The following is a 16,585-nucleotide window of genomic DNA, read 5'->3' as shown; positions in this document are numbered from 1 at the left end:
TAGACCAGACCGCTGGAAGCTCCCACGAATTGACAATAGTCTCGCTAGACGCAGTCAAGGCATTTGACTCTGTAAGTGGCCCTAGTTGCTGGCAGTCCTAAAGAAGTTCGGCATAGGACCAGAGTACTTGCAATGGGTGAAATTATTGTATAGTGCGCCAGTTGCCAGGGTCCGGACAGAGTCGGTGATATCGGAAAAGTGGGTGCTAAGCAGGGGAACTAGACAGTGCTGCCCATGGTCTCCGATGCTGTTTATTCTAGCGCTGGAGCCCCTGGTGGCATACCTCAGACACCAATATGGGGAAATGGGCATCACAACGAAGGGCGAACAGCACCCAATTTCATTGTATGCTGATGTCATGCTGTTGTATCTAAAGTACCCCGAAGAAAACTTACAATATATTCAAGAGGTACTGGATCAGTATACATTGATGTCGAGTATAACAGTAAACCCACGGAAGTCTGTGATATTCCCACTAGGGAGATATACAGGAACACCCAAGACAGGCTGTCAGTGTTACAGATCGAATGGGCGGTAGACACCTTCAGATACCTTGGGATAAATGTGTATCACAATGTGGGAGATGAACATAGGTATAATACTGAGCAGGCAGTAGAAGGGATTCAACACAGTATGACATTCTGGACAAGGTGGCCCCTAACCATGATGCAGAGGTCGGCATTGCTTAAAATTATCGTATTGCCTAGGTTGCTACACAACTTTGCAAATGTCCCGTACCTTATACCTAAACGCTTTTTTAATAAACTCCACAACATCTGTAGGGGGTTCATCTGACATAACACGAGAAACCGGGTACCCCTGTGGAAATTACAAAATCCACATGATCGGGCGGGTATTAAACTGCCCAATTTTGAGGAGTGTTACCTAGCGGACCAATTACAATATGTAGCCAGATGGCTCTCCAAAGATACCACTTCAGAGTCCAGACTCTTGAGGGCGGAATGTGCACCGTAATTTTTATATGAATGGATGTGGGTAACTGAGCCCCCGAAAAGTAAGAGAGTGGCGCTACTGACCCTGGGTAGAAAAATCTGGCACAGGACCTGTGTAATGCTGGGAAGCCACACACCGTGCTCCCTACAGGTCCCTTTGGTGACACTAAAAGGGTTATATAATCAATTGAGACGAGTTATAAGGGAACACTGGGAGCCGGTGGGGGTGACAACGGTAGGAGATGTGTGGCAAGGAGAAGGCAGAATAGAGTTTGACAGCTTACGTGAGAGCACAGGCCTACACAGCGGGCAGTATATCACATATATAAGGTTGATGGCAATACTAAAAAAGATGTGGTCGGAAGAAGAACTGACTCAGCAGCCTGACGAAGGCATAGCATTGATCCAAACAGTGTCTGACGGGGGTCATGAGTTCTCCAGAATTTACAAAATACTGATGTCTAAAGTGGGAAAGGAGGTGGCTCAGACGAGGCAGGACTGGGAAGAGGAAAGTGGGGAAGCAATAAGCGATGGGCTGTGGGAAAGGGTGCAGGGGTACCACAAACAAGTGTTGAGGAATGCCCGTTTACAACAGATTCAATTATATATTACTCACAGAGCATATATGACCCCAAAGAGAATTGCTGCGTTCACAAATGCGGCTATACAACATTGCCCGAAATGTGGGGCAGAAAATGCCAGGATGGTACACATGTTCTGGGCGTGCCCCGAAATTGCGAAATATTGGAGAGAAATAGCGGACCGACTGGCTTCTAAGGGGATTGAACTAGTGGTTGACTCCTTGTGGGCATGCATGGTAGGGGGCTTCCCTAGACCGCGCAAGCTCAAGCATGTGGGCAAACTCAAAGACCTGGCCTATATTGTAGCCAAAAGAAGGCTAGCCATGCGATGGAAAGCTCAAGCTAGACCCAATTTAGATACCTGGCGGAGGGACCTTCTGCGGTGGGCCGAGGCGGAAACAGTGGTCCGGAAGGAGGCAGCATGTAGATGGGGCGAGGAGGAAACAGAAACATTTATGGCACGGCAACATCTGATTGCATCTCTGTCAGGCATGGGACCCGAAGAATTAGACACAAATAGCTCCCTGGATTATGGAGAAGAAGATACCGTTGTGGACTAAGAGACCATGTTGGCCTTTTCACAGTGACTTTAAAGAGGGGTAAGGGAGGAAGAAGAGGGGTTTTTGGGGGTGTGAATAATGTATGCACCATGTTGAGGTGCACAGTTTGTTTGTGACTTTTTTTTTTAAAAGGCCCTTTGTTGCCGGCTTAATGGGCTAAAAGCACCAGACGTGAAGGTTGAGGGTGTTAACACTCAGGCGGTGAACCAGGCTGAGAGGGACATGGTTGTTCTGCACCTCCTCAACCTCCTGAGGAGTTGAGGAATGACAGAGATTGGCAGGAACGTGTATAGAAGTGGAAAATCCCAGCCAACCACAAACACGTCCCCTATTGGACCTCTATGGGAAAATTCCCTGTCTGAACAGCTTGCACATCCTTTTGGAACTGGATGCACAACGATCCACATGTAAGGTTCCCCAGCTGGTGCAGATCTCCAAATTAACTACCTGACACAACGCCCACTCTTTGGAGAACAAGCCCTGCTTGTTCAGGGTATCGTGTTCTTCAGCTCACCTAGGTGAACTGCAGACAAGGAGATCCTGTTCTGTAATGCCTAGAACCACAGTTGCATTCCCTCCCTGCATATGGGTAGTGAACCCAGACCTTCCCTCTTGTTGTGGTAATGTATGGTAGTGTTGTCCGTCATGATCAGGACAGTCTTCCCCTGAAATGAAGGCAAAAAACGCCATCAGCGCTAGCCTGATAGCCCTCAGCCCCAACAGGTTTATGTGGAGTTTCATCTCTGCCGGGGTCCAGAACCCGGTCACCATCAGTTCATTCAGGTATGCACCCTAACACATCACAGAGGTGCCCGTAACCACAGTTGCCTACGGCCACGGCTGCCAAAAAGGTTCTCCCACCATCAAGTACTCCCTGTGGGTCCACCACAGGAGGTCCTGTGCAACCCTCTAGCTCGGGACCTGAAGGCGGTCCGTCATGCTGCCTGATCATTGTGACCACTGAGATCTGAGGGCCCAGTGAAGTGACCTAATTCTCAGTTGGGCCTCTGGCACCAGAAAAAGTCAGAATGCGATGAGACCCAGAACCCATAAGAAGTCTGGGGCTGGCAAATTGTGGGCGTTCTGGAATTTCTTGATCATCTGCTGAATGTGCAGAGGCCTAACCTTGAGCCTTCCCTGAGGAAGAATTCAGGACTGCTTCTATGTACTGGAGCATTTGTATGGGTGTCACTTGGGAAGAATGCGTGGGTGTGGCTGAGATGCATCTGAGCGTGCTCCAGGGAGTGGGCATGGATCGGTCAATTGCCCAGTTAAGGGAAAAAATTGAATCCCCCTCTCCTTAGACTGGCTGCCACCAATGACAACAGCTTCATAAAGACCCTTGGGCTTAGGTGTGACAAACTGGATTCTTCTCTGCAGCAGTACACGGGTGAGTGCAAGTAAAATAGCCCACTCAGCACTCACACTTCTAAAAGCCAAAACGCAACGGCATCATAAATGTAAAACAGGGACAGTGAAGGGATATACCTCCTTCGCCTTTTATGGTAACGTGGGCCGAGGTAAAGGCTATGCTTTTAAGAGAGGTGTGAAGGTGAACCAGTAGCAACCCAAACAACACAGTATCACAGTCCAAAATAAAGGGAATGGCTAATCAAAGTTCTATAAACACATATATACTTTAATCAAACACACCTTCTGCACATAGAATGAATAGAAATACTGTGCAAAAACCCACCCAAAAGGAGGATAAGGAAAGATCCAACAGACTGGAGGAAATAACACGATGAGTATAGTTCCAGGGCTGGTAGATAAATCACTAGCGACAAAAAGGATATATGTTGAATGAAAACCGGAGCGATCGTGCCCTAACCAGTCCATAGGTCCAATGGGACTGAGAGGGCAGTTCAGAGTCAACAGTACCTGGATTCAGTTCTTGGTGGGTTGACAGAATCAGACCTGGTGTTGAACGTAGATGCTAGCAGATCAAATTCAGTTTGGGCACGTTGGATTGTGTAGGCCCAAGCAGCAAGAGGGCATCAAGTAGGGGTGAAGTCGTTCTGTTCGGTAGGAGGCAGGTCGGGCGGTCTCATTAATACTTTGCAGTTTGCCAGGCCGAGTCATGCTTTAGCCACCAGGAGGGGTAAATGAGTGACGCTGCGGCGGTTCAAGTCAGTGGCCGTCAGTTCTGGAAGTGGTGAACATCGGCGCGTCGAGGTGCGGTCGATGAGGTGGCGATTCAAAGGCTAGCTGGGTCGAGCCGTGTTTTTAACTCTTGGTTAGAGTTGCTGCGTCACTCTTCAGTGATTCGATTCCGGTCCTGGCGTCGAGCAATCGTTTTGGGCCTAGCAGTGATGGGCTGTAGCTAAAACACGATGCATTGTCGAGCTGGTTGAAAGTGCAAGCAAGTTCTAATTGTTGGAGGAGCGCAACAACTAGCGCCGGCTAGTTCCCTCTTTTCCAGGTGAGGTGAAGATGGAGAAAACAGTTTGGTGCTTAAGAAAGGTGAACTTCGGCTGGTCTGACCCTCGAGTTGTTGTGAGGCCCACTTAGCGGGACTCGAGGACAGGATGATTTCATTCAGGGTCTGCTCTCCAAGCTCTAAGAGATTCCATTGCAGAGTGGTAGGCCCTGGCCCACAGCAGACGTCACTCCTGATGTGCCCAGGGAGTGGGTAGGGACAGATATTTTTTCTGCCTCAGACGGTTCCTTCTTCCCCTCAGGCTGAGGGCTTTCGAAAGTACATCTTTATCAAAGGAAGTCCAGTGAGTTCTTCAGAATAAATCTGCTGTAGGTGTGGAAGACCCCTTCTATTAAAGGCTAAACTTCTCAGGTGAGGCTTTAGTGTTGCAATCTCTGTTATTGAACAGAGTGGACTCTACCAATCTGATGTCACACCCAAAGTGCATTTCTCCAAAGGAAGTGGAGGGGACAGGAAAGAGAGAGAGGAACAACGAGAAACAAAATTATGACAGTGTCCTTACATTGGCCAGAGCCCTACTGCCTATCATCATCCCACACCGTTCCGTTCTCAGTAAGAACAATGGCCCTTATTGATGCAGCACCCTGGTGTGAGGCTACTCCTTTTGAATGGGTGTACTCCTTTGATGCCCAAGCCAAGGGAAGCTGCCAGCTGTGCAGCTGTCTCAGGCAGAGTGTGTTACCAGCCCTCACAAAGAGTTCAAAGAGGAGGTCCTGCCCTCAAGGTTCCTGTCCTGCCATTTGGTCGGCTACACCCGGTTGATCAGAATACACATGACCTTCCACAGCAGAGCTGATTCACAGGAGCTGACACATGTGTGATATCAATAGTGATGTGGCGGTCATGAGCATAAGATTACCATGCACTATGCCTAAAATCAGGCATAGCTTTATTTTAGAGATCATCCTGCCATCATGAAAGGTTACTTATAATTATTGTAGTTTTGGTACAGGGGGGCATATCTTAAATGCCGCCCCTGTGCCGCTGAGACTTGTCTATTGCTGCTGCTGTAATTTGGGCATCTGTGACCTCTGAACCTGCTCAGTGCCACAGGCAGAGCAGGTGCTGTGAATAAGGATACTGATGTAGCAGGACAATGATACATACTATGCTTTTGGCATGGAGTTTATGAAAGAGAAATCTGATCGGCAGATTAACCTTTCAGAGATGGACTAAACTGCCTTTTTTTTATTAATAAATACAAATAAAAAAATGTGCACCCTTGTCAGGTGGCAATTCCTCACAGGAGGTGAGCCTGAAAGGCAGGTCTTGAAACTGGAAGTGAGGACAGCCAATCACAAACCTCGTGTACTTCCTGTGGTTGGGGAGTATAGACACATGGAAGTAAGTGTTCTGGAGGTCGAATGACACCATCCAATCCTGGAGCTTTAGGGTCTGCGAAAAACTTGTTCAAGCGCCACAAGTCCAAGATGGACCTCTCTTTTAGTGCCTTTGGTGTCATTGATAGACGCAAGCCACAGTTGACTACTTTGTGGGCAGTATAGAGACACCAGAGATATATCCTGTGAGGATAAGTCAACGACATTATGGCGACATTTTGGCATTCAGATGCTTATGAATATTCCCTGTCATTAGGCTGGGTACCCCCTGAAATGTTAAAGCAGTGTTGCTTTAAAATGTAAAGAAACTGCTCATCACTTATATAGCCCATTGCTGTCACTTTAGGTCATACTGTCCCAATCAATGGCAGTTGTCTTCCCAAGCTCCATCCCTTGTGACCATCTTCAAATTTAAAAGCACACGTAACCATGGCAGTAGGAACCAATGAAGAGCCATAGCGGGGTAGAAGGGAGGGTCGCATTTCAATCCTTGAAAGACCCATGCTCAGTTACAGGTAATTAACTGGTTCCTTATCCAGCATGGGGTCTTTCATGGATCGACATGCTCATGAATACAAATAAACAGCAGTACAACAACCAACACAACCATGGTAGGTGGAACAGCTGAGCAGAAGCAATGTGAACTCACCTTTGGAACACTCACCTTAGGCAAAAAGGTTGTGCAGCACGGCCTGCCTGACACAAGACTCCTCTCTGGAATCCCTGTTGATATAGTAGTAGGATCTCGTGAAGGTGTGGGAAGACCCCCCAAGTAGCAGCACTGCAGATGTCCAGCAGGGAAACACCAGACAGGAAAGCCGTTGTTGCAGCCACACCTCTGGTGGAATGAGCCCTGGGCCTGCCGTGAAGAGACCTGTTGGCGAGCCGGTGACAATGTGAAATGCAGCTGGATAGCCATCGGGAGATGGAAGCCCTAGACAGGGCCTTCCCTTTATCAACTGGCCCAAAAGCCTCAAAGAGCTGCAAAGTCTTGGAAAGTCTTTTGTGCGTGAAATATAAAACATCAGAGCACAGGAAATGTTCAATGAATGCAGTATCCTCTCTGCCCGGGGAGGATGAAGAGCCGAATACAAATTTAAGGTTTATAGGCTCATTGAGATGAAATTCTGGTAGCACCTTAGGCCTTAAAAGAAGGGTGGGTGCGAAGCGCACACCTGGAAAGGTGGAAAACCAAATATGAGTGTTTGCAAAGAAGTATCTGCACTTCTCAAACACATATGGCAGACGTGATAGCAACCAAGAAAACGGTTTTCCATGAGAGAAATTTGGTGCCCGATGAAGTGGTTCAAATGGAGGACCCATCCACTTGGAAAGCACCAAACTCAGCTGGGGCTGGTGCTTTGACTGGAGGAACAGTTCTGAAAAGTCCTTTGAGGACCAAAGAGAAGGCACGTCAGACTTCCGAGTGCAATGAGTTAGCAGCCAAATTAACCTTAATGGAAGAGTTTGCTAGGCCTGCTTTTGCTAAGGACAGAAGATAAGGCATGATTTGGTTGGCTTTTATCTGACCAGGATTGAGTCATTGAGACTGATGCCACACAGAGAACCTCATCCACTTATGTTTATAGCAGGACACAGTTGTTGGTGGTCTAGCACTCGATAGGACCTCACGGCATTCCAAGGGTAACTGAAAGTGTCCAAATTCTAGGCCTGCAGGAGCCAGCCCGTCAAGTTGCGGGACGCCGGGTCATGGTGTAGGACGTGTCAGCCTACCCTGGACAATAGGTCTGGAAGAGGAGGAAGCTTGATACACGATGCCACCGACAGCTGCAGCAGGTCAGTGTGCCAGATTTGACGAGGCCATGCCTGAGCAACCAGGATCAACCTACATTGTGTCGTTTTGTGTGCATTGAGTACTTGTAGATAAGAGGAATCAGATGAAACGCGTAAAGAACCAGTCCCTCCCAAGGGATGGAGAAGGCATCCCCCAGGCTCCTCCCCTGAGGAGGCCTGCTGGTGAACAGTTGGCACTTGGGGTTCCTCGCAGTGGCAAACAGATCGATCTGGTGTTGACCACACTTCCTGAACAGTCGTTGAACCTTATCCTGATGGAGTTCACACTCATGACAAGACTGTAGCTCCCTGCTGAGGGAATCGACAATGGTGCTGGTATAACCCTGCCAAGTGAAGAGGAATGACAAACATTCCCTTGAGCGATGGCCCAATAGTTTGTGGATTCCCAGCATGACAACAGGGAATATTCATGAGCATGCAAATCCATCAAAGACCCCATGCTGGAGAAGTACGATTTTCATAGAGTACATCAGAAATGTATTTTTTCTAAAGTGTGAATTAGCAGTTCCGAGAGGCATGCTGAGCATGTAGGAAAACGAACTGAGGTAAAGGGCACAGTGTGAGCTACTCATACCGACGATGACGTCAAGTATGATCTCGAAGCTGATGCCTGCTGAGAGACATTGACACCAATGCGGACAGCGTCCCCTGCTGTTGAAAACGTTTTCTAGATTTACTAAAGCAGTAGGAATATATCTTAGATGAAGCATCCGTGTGAGTACACAATCCATTGGAAATTGACTATTTCAGTCACGCATTACAGCATCAATTAGAAGATATGCCTCAAAGTTCCTCCCAAATGAGCAATGCACTCTGCTTTGTATAGCAACTAAAAATCTTGAATTTTAACTCAATATGAGTTGTCATTGTCGTACAGAGCAGCAATATTCTATACATTTTTTTATTAGCTTAAGATCCACAGCTCTCAAAGATACAGGTTGCACTCTCTTGGGAATCATCGGTGTGGCATAGTTAACATCCTTGTTATTGGAGCATTGGGGTATGTTTACCAAATACCATCAATATTATGACGGGTTTAGAAAAATCAAAGAAAGAAATGCCAAAAACAAAAGGATGTAATAGGCAAGGGAAAGCTTGCCCTATTAGTGTCCTAAGGATATATCAGCTGAAAGATTACAATCCATGCGCAGACTTGTCTACGGATCAAAATCCTAAACATAGGCAATATTTATGCAGTGTTAGACTTTACCTTCCCAGGTAATACAGTCATCAGCTGGTATTTACTAATCACTTTTCTGAGCCACTAACCTGTGTCTCCAGACTCCTGAGAGGACTGGCATACATGGAGGGTCAGCTTTCCCCATCCCACACTACCTGGTTCTGATTCCTGCTGGTGGTTGGACCCTTGAGTGGGGAGTTACCAGAGACACTCACCATTAGAGTCCAATGGGACAAGGTTGACTGCATTAAGGATGTCCAGCCGTAGTTTCTGTTCTGAATGGTGGTAGAATGCCTTCACTGTCACAGCCCCAAATTTCTCTGTGTCAGCTGCGATCTGAAAGCAGAGCAAACGACAGAAGACATGGCGAGGGTCATCTTTTATTTCAGAGAAGTCAGTGAATTAGGCTACACTCCAGGTGATTTACATTCCCATATATGAATTTTGATGAATGTATTATAAAGTCAGAAACATTCTACCAAAACCCATCACAAAGGCAGTTCAGAAGCAGAACATTTCTGAAACACATGTAGTTAGATCTGTGTGCCAACAGAAAGCGGACTACTACTTCCAGGGTTCAGATTAGAAAGGAGTAGCCACACATTGGAGTTAACTCAGCAGGGATCAAGCAACACAGCTATGAAGGGTAGGGTTAGATAAAGGACAGTGGTTGGAACACTGCAGACGTCTGTAGACTTCTCGCATTAGTCCCTGCAAGAGCTGGGAAGAAAAAATAATTCAACATGCTCAACACCAGATAATCTTCCAAATAACTGTTGTGAAGCAGTTTCTACATCAGATTCAGGCTGTGCATTACTAAGCCTTCATAAACATCCCTTTATTAAAAGAACACCCTCCGAATGGGTGACAGAGAAGTTACTCATCTGTAACTGGAGTTCTCCTGCACTGACACCATATATAGATTCTTCCTGTGTTTGACCTGAACATATACAACTTTGTGTCTTTTTAGTCCTTTTTCTCTTCCCCTCCAATGGCTGAATGCGATTTGGAGCCAAATTAGGAAGTCATTTTAGAATATTTTTAGCAGTGGTTGTTCTATCGTAGGCTTCCACACACTGGAAAACTGTACCATGTGGCATGTAAATCTATAAAAAATACTAATGCTGGGAGAACGGTAATAACATATCTTTCTCCATCCTTTAACACATTTCATAGATTCACTTGCTCATTCAAGAGTAGCAATCAGTACTTACCTGATGAGATGGGAGTTTTGGTCAACAAGTGCCAGACTATCATCTGAAGAGATTTATCAAGACAGCTTAGTCACTCTTACCTCGCTCTAATGCCAATATCCATGTAATAATACCTTGCAAAGGTATGAGATACATGGTCAATTTCCATGCAGCAACTTTATAGATTTCCTGCAATTTTGAATTTAGGGTATACATGAGGACTGTCAGAGATGGCCTGAATAATTTCACGGAGTCTTGAGGACGGTTGCAGAGATTTATTTAAATGCAATGCAAGGTATATGGACTGGTCTTTGTAGCAATATTTTTAGACAGAAAATTGATTGGAGGTTCCAGCTGGAAAAGGGGGTTGGGGAGTGGCACTAGGGCCACCCCTCTCTTTCTTGCCTCCCGTGAGATTCCCGACCTAGCTCAGGCATCCCTATATCCCAGTAAGTGCTACTGCTTGATAACCCCTACTGTCTAAGCACTGCCTTATTTTGTTGGTGGTTGCCCTGTACGCAGGCTGTCTAGCTCCCACACTGACCATCTACCTGCCCCTAACTACCAACGGTTTGTACTAACAGGGTGGTATGTTTGCACCATTCTACCTTAAAGTCCTCTATTTCCTCACTACTCTCCTTTGCCGCCTTCTCCTCTGCCCCTCTGATATTACTCTCTCTCCTTCCAACTACCTCCAATGTTACCTCCTTTCCCTATACATTCTACTACTACTACTGTACCTTGTCCACACTACTACAGCTCTCCCTTCTACACGCACTATTACTACTACTCTATCTCTGCTACTATTCTCTCACTGCTGCTACTTTATCTACGACTATTGCTCTTGCTGCCTTAACTATTACTGCTCTCTCTAGTCATCGCCTCCACCCTTTGATGCCACTACTCTGTCTGTCCTACTACTACAGTTCTCTCTGCACTACTACTGCTCTCCTCTCCACTCCACCATACTCAGGGATATGGTGTCCTGATCACCCTTCCACTTCACACCCTCCCCCACCTCTCTACTACAGCCTGTTCTTTGCACCCTAATTCTACATCCCTCTCTACTAGCTGCACTCTCGCCTAATGCTCCCTCCCTCCAACACTAACTACTACACTAACTACTCTACTGCTCACACATGACCTTCTACCTTCCTCTCTCACCTCCTAAACTGCCCCTTCCCAATTTTTACAACACACACACTACACTATACACCACTGATACCACTCTCTCTCAAGTACCTCACCTTTTCAAAGCTCTGCGATTGACTCTCCAACACTCCACTCCCCCTCGTCTTATGGCCCCACTCCAGCTCCTTTTTTGACCTCACCCCCCACACTCTGCCTATTCTTCTGTCTGTTTGTATAGCGTGGGCTGGTGATTCAGTACCTTTCACCCCACCCCCCAGCACCCCAATTGGCTGCAGCGCTCACCACCTCACCTCCTGTACGAATCGGGAGCCCCAGGAGGCGTGCTACAAAGCTGAAAGGGTTTAAAAAACCCTCTAAGTCTCTCACCCTTTTCCAGCACACTTATACAAATAGTCTGTCTTGCTGTGGGCTGGAAATCTGATTTTCTGGTGAGTTATTTGCTCTTCTGGGGTGCTGCTTGCTGTTGCATTATGATACCGGTTCACAGTAAGCAGGGTTTGTTGCCTTTCAGGTCCTCTTGTTGTTTGGTTAGGGTCTGGGTTTTTCTGGTGTCTCGCAAAGGAATTCTGGGAGTAGCAGTTATGAAAAAACAAAGTGAGAACTGTGGCCAGCAACTATTGTGGCAGGCATTGAGATAACAAGAGCAGTATCAGAGTTGACCTTTGTGGCAGGGGGGATTTTATGGGGACTGAGGATTCCCAACTCCTACTTCCCAAATGTGGGACAGGGTTGCCCTGGGCTTTTATTGTGGTTTACATCCTACCCCAGATTGAGCGGGGTCCTCATTCTCCCCCCTGGCAGGGTCATGGCCCTCACCCCGTCACAGGCCCTATTCTATGGCACGTCAAAGTGGCCTTCTATTATGCATTAAACTCATTTCATTCAATGCAAGTAAAAAAAGTTTTTATATAAACGGCTCCCATAATTTTTTTTAATTTAAAAGTTGTTTATAGTTTACGGAAAAATCATAAACCTTTACAACACCAGCATAAAAAAATAGATATAATTCACAAGATTTCATTACTTTTAGCTAAAATACATCATATAGGTAATTACAAATTAACAATTCATACTTTTCTAATAACAAGCTGATAAACACACACTTTTCTTGCGATCACACTTTGACCTTATAAGAAAAAAAAAACTGTCCAACAGATTAATGCAACTTAGAGTTATTTCTGCTGCAATCACTCGACAATATATTTCTTAAAGAGAAAGCAGATTAATTTCCAAATTTGTATTTGCCAAGACTTTTAAATAATAGACGTGACAAAACCAGAATCAAATGCATGCTTTCTCCTTGCATAGAACGTTCCCAGAATACATCTCTTGCAATATAAGATTGAGCTGGAGCATATTCCCCCAGAAGCAAGCGTCTATCTTCCTCAAAGTGAGGACAATAGACCAATAGATGTTTTATTGTTTCTGTCTGTTCTTCACACATACAGAAGCGACAACTTAGGTCACCCCTCAATGGTCTCAACTGGTCACATTTTTGCATGTGCTCTAGAGTAGAAAGTTGATTCAATCTGAATCTTAGGTAAATATTTCTCACCTTATTACATGGACATTTAATAAGATATAAGGTTTGTGTGAATATTCTATATAAGTCGAATATTCCTTGTTTTGGTCCAAGATCATAGTCCAGTTCCAATCATACAACTTGCGTTTGTTTCTTGTTAGCCTTGTTTTCAAATCTTCAATAGATACATCAATAGTTTCCAAAATTTCATACATTTTTGTTCTAAACAAATCCATATAATTTAGGACTCCCTTTGTCAGCAATTCATTCAGGTCTAAATAGAGTGAATCTCTAGGAGGCAACAGTATTTTAACAAATTTACATAACTGAACGCCGTTTCCATTTTGCGGCTAATGATGATATACCCAATTCATGGCTGTGCACTGTGCTTCACGGAGCTGAGAGGGCTGGAGCCCACCTCCTAACACGCTTCGTGATCCTGCACCCCGATCTCTGCCCGCGGCACCGGACCACAGCCTGATCCCAGCAACAGCAAAAATCATCTCCCACACGGTGAGGCCAATCCTCACAGAGCATTCAAATCCCACCTGTGCCAGCTGCACTATACCAACGCCAAAATTGCCGCATTTTTGCCTCAAAATGTGCCAGTGCACACAGCATTTCGTTACACTTAATTTCTGTCCGCACTTCCGGCCTGATGCCAAAATGGCAGGCGCAACGCGGCACGGAAACGAGGCTGCAACTAGTTGCTAAGCAACTATCACATTTATCAGCCTATCAACGACGCCGGTAGGCGGAAGCCGTCTGATGGAAAAAGGCCTGTTCCTCCCCTGTTCACCCCGGTGCGCAATGGTCAACGCTCACCGCTACCTCCCCACTTAAATACCGGTATGCTGGTGAGTAACCCTGTACGCTAATACCTTCCCTCATATTCTGAACTCTCACGGAAGCAGCATACTCTGTCCCCCGCAAGTTGTATCCGAACTTTGCCAAACTCTTATCTGGCCGCACATTTGTATTGCATTATGCGTTGATGACCCTGCCCAAGTAGTATTCTCCTGATAAAGTCTTGTTCCCTACCCTCATGCACAGAACCGCTGAAATTCAATGAGCGCTACTGTCTCGAGCCTGCATGTGTCGTACTGACATCCCTAGTCACCTAATATCGATGCAAATGCTTACCTTCCTTCTTGCGGTACCTAACCTGCTCCCTCCACTGAATTGTGTCTTAGCCCGCCACCACTGCTGAACTGTGTCTTGGCCTGCCACCACTGCTGAATTGTGTCTTGGCCTGCCACCACTGCTGAATTGTGTCTTAGCCTGCCCCCTCCATTGAATTGTGTTCTAGCCTGCCACCATTGCTGAATTGTGTCTTACCCTGCCACCACTGCTGAATTGTGTCTTAGCCTGCCACCACTGCTGAATTGTGTTTTAGCCTGCCACCACTGCTGAATTGTGTCTTAGCCTGACCCCTCCACTGAATTGTGTTTTAGCCCGCCACCACTGCAGAATTGTTTTAGCCTGCCACCACTGCTGAATTGTGTCTTTACCTGCCCCTCCACTGAATTATGTTTTAGCCTGCCACCACTGCTGAATTGTGTTCTAGTCTGCCTACGACGCACCATAATTGTACCACGACTGTTACCCACTTTGGTATCCATGTATCACTCTATGCTGCGCCCAGCGTGCCGAGTTCATTATTGAACTTTACTCTGTATCTCTATATCTCCAGGCCCAAGTCGCACTGTATTTTCTACCTATGCCTTGCTGAAGCCGGCCTATATACCTATGCGTCACTGTGCCAAGCCGGCTCTGCATATTAATAACTCATTCAGCTATTGTCCTGTGCTGAAACCCTTGCAAATGTATCCACCTGCTGCACTACCCACGCATGACCAACATATTAGTCTCTAAAAACCTATACCCCTCTGACATCCCACCTAGCCATTTCTTTCCCTCCTTCTTCACTCTATGCAAAATCCAAACTACACACCACACTCCTGTCAGAACTACACGCCCCAGACCCACCATAAAAAGAAACCAACTATTAGGTCTCTGCTCCAGGACCCCATGCAGTATGGCACAGACCCGAGCAGATACCATGCCTCCACTAGACTCACGGCCTTCACTGACCACCTCACCAGGCCGCCCAGATGCCCAGACCACACACACACCTATACCTACAACCAAACCAGACCAACCTAGACCACCACTGACACATCCTAACGCCACAATAACGCCCCCCCCATAACCAAACCAGTTACCAACTAACTGAAAGAAGCTCCAACTCCCAAAAACGTATAAATGTGCACCAATTAACGCTAGGTCTGTGCCCGCACATGCCACAGAGATCCAGGATCTGATTACCAACCTAGACCTCGACATCCTTGCCATCACCGAGACCTGGCTGCACAGTGCTGCGGGGCCTGCTCTCACACTAGCTATCCCACCAGGATACTCTATCATCAGGCAGGACCGACTCACCTCCCTAGGATGGGGTGTCGCTCTCATAATTAAGGACCACCTAGAGGTCAGACAAACTCCATCCAACCTGGGAGACAACACTAATGCCCTCACAGTTAAGATCACCCTTTCCTCCAAAACCACGATCACCCTCAATCTTGTATACCACCCACCTGGCCCAATACTAGACTTCCACGACATCATACACCTACTCGGGGAAAACCTAAAAACATCCTCTAAAACAATCCTCATAAGCAACCTTAACCTCGGCCTCAACTATAAGAATGATAAACCAGCCAAAGCCCTAGCTCTAGCTCTACAGGAACTAGGCTTTCACCAGAAAATCGATTTGCCCACACACTGCAAAGGGCGTATCCTCGACTGGGTCGCTGACCACAACTGTGAAAGCGACATCAGCTCGATCACCCCCACACCATGGCCAGATCACCTTCTCATGCACTTCTTCATTCCCACCTTAGCCTCCAATACGAAAAACCTCAACCCTATGCCCTCAGCCTTGGCGAGAAGTGGAAAAAACCTCACTAAAGAAAAGATTCTACCCCACCTCAGCACCCTCACCACCAACCCCCCTGAGTCCACAGACCCATCGGTACTAGCAGATGTTTACAAATCTGTTATTAGCACCGCTGTAGACATTATCGCCCCCCTGCAGAAGAAAAAACCTAAAAACATCAAACAGTCCAACACTTGGTTCTCCACCGAACTAAAAGAACTCCGTACCCAAAAACGCAAAGCGCTGAACAACTGGCAAAAGACACCAGCTCCTGCCACACTATCCGCGTACAAAGAACTTGCCTGGCAATACAAAAAAGCTATCAACACTGCTAAATCGGCCTCCTATAATGACAAAATCACCAACGCAAGCTCTGAATCTAAAGAACTCTTTGCAATCTTTAAAGAACTCTCTACACCAGCCACCAAATCTCAAGACATCGTCAAAGATCAAAACTGGTGTAACACAATACAAACTGCCCTACTAAAGAAAATCGAACTCCTACAAGACAAAATCCAAGAGCACCACAAAAACCTAACACAGCACGTCAAACTAACCGCAACAATGAACAGGTGCTGACCACCTCCACAGACCCACTAGTCCCAGCCGAGCACATAACACCATTAAAATTCAGGGAAGTCACTGAACTCGAAGTAATCGAGGTAGTGAACAAAATGAGTTCCTCTAATTGCAAAGGAGATGCGTGCCCAGCAAAACTAATCAAAGACTGTGCAGAAACACTTGCACCGTTTCTCAAATCTTTCATCAATGCCTCTTTCAACTCTAACACTGTACCTGATAGCCTAAAAGAAGCATGGGTGCGTCCGCTGTTAAAACAAAGCACCCTGGACCCTGAAATCGCAAATAACTATCGGCCAATCACCACTGTCCCTTTCTTGCTTAAGATACTG

At 46.5% G+C, this 16,585-nt stretch overlaps 1 protein-coding gene across 2 annotated transcripts in view; it reads right to left on the bottom strand.

Annotated features, from left to right (window-relative positions):
• The window catches only part of UNC13D (unc-13 homolog D), a 2,023,528-nt gene that overhangs the window by 258,984 nt on the left and 1,747,959 nt on the right, over nucleotides 1-16,585 (bottom strand). For both annotated transcript variants that reach the window (XM_069654742.1, XM_069654741.1), the window contains exon 30: nucleotides 9,085-9,205. In XM_069654742.1, coding sequence (XP_069510843.1) covers nucleotides 9,085-9,205 — 121 coding nt within the window. The remainder of the gene's footprint in view (nucleotides 1-9,084; nucleotides 9,206-16,585) is intronic.

Source organism: Ambystoma mexicanum, chromosome 3q, assembly GCF_040938575.1.
Source record: "Ambystoma mexicanum isolate Mex_15411 chromosome 3q, UKY_AmexF1_1, whole genome shotgun sequence".
Lineage (NCBI taxonomy): Eukaryota > Metazoa > Chordata > Amphibia > Caudata > Ambystomatidae > Ambystoma > Ambystoma mexicanum.
Note: the sequence above shows the minus strand (reverse complement) of the source record. Positions and strands in the feature narration are given on the sequence as shown.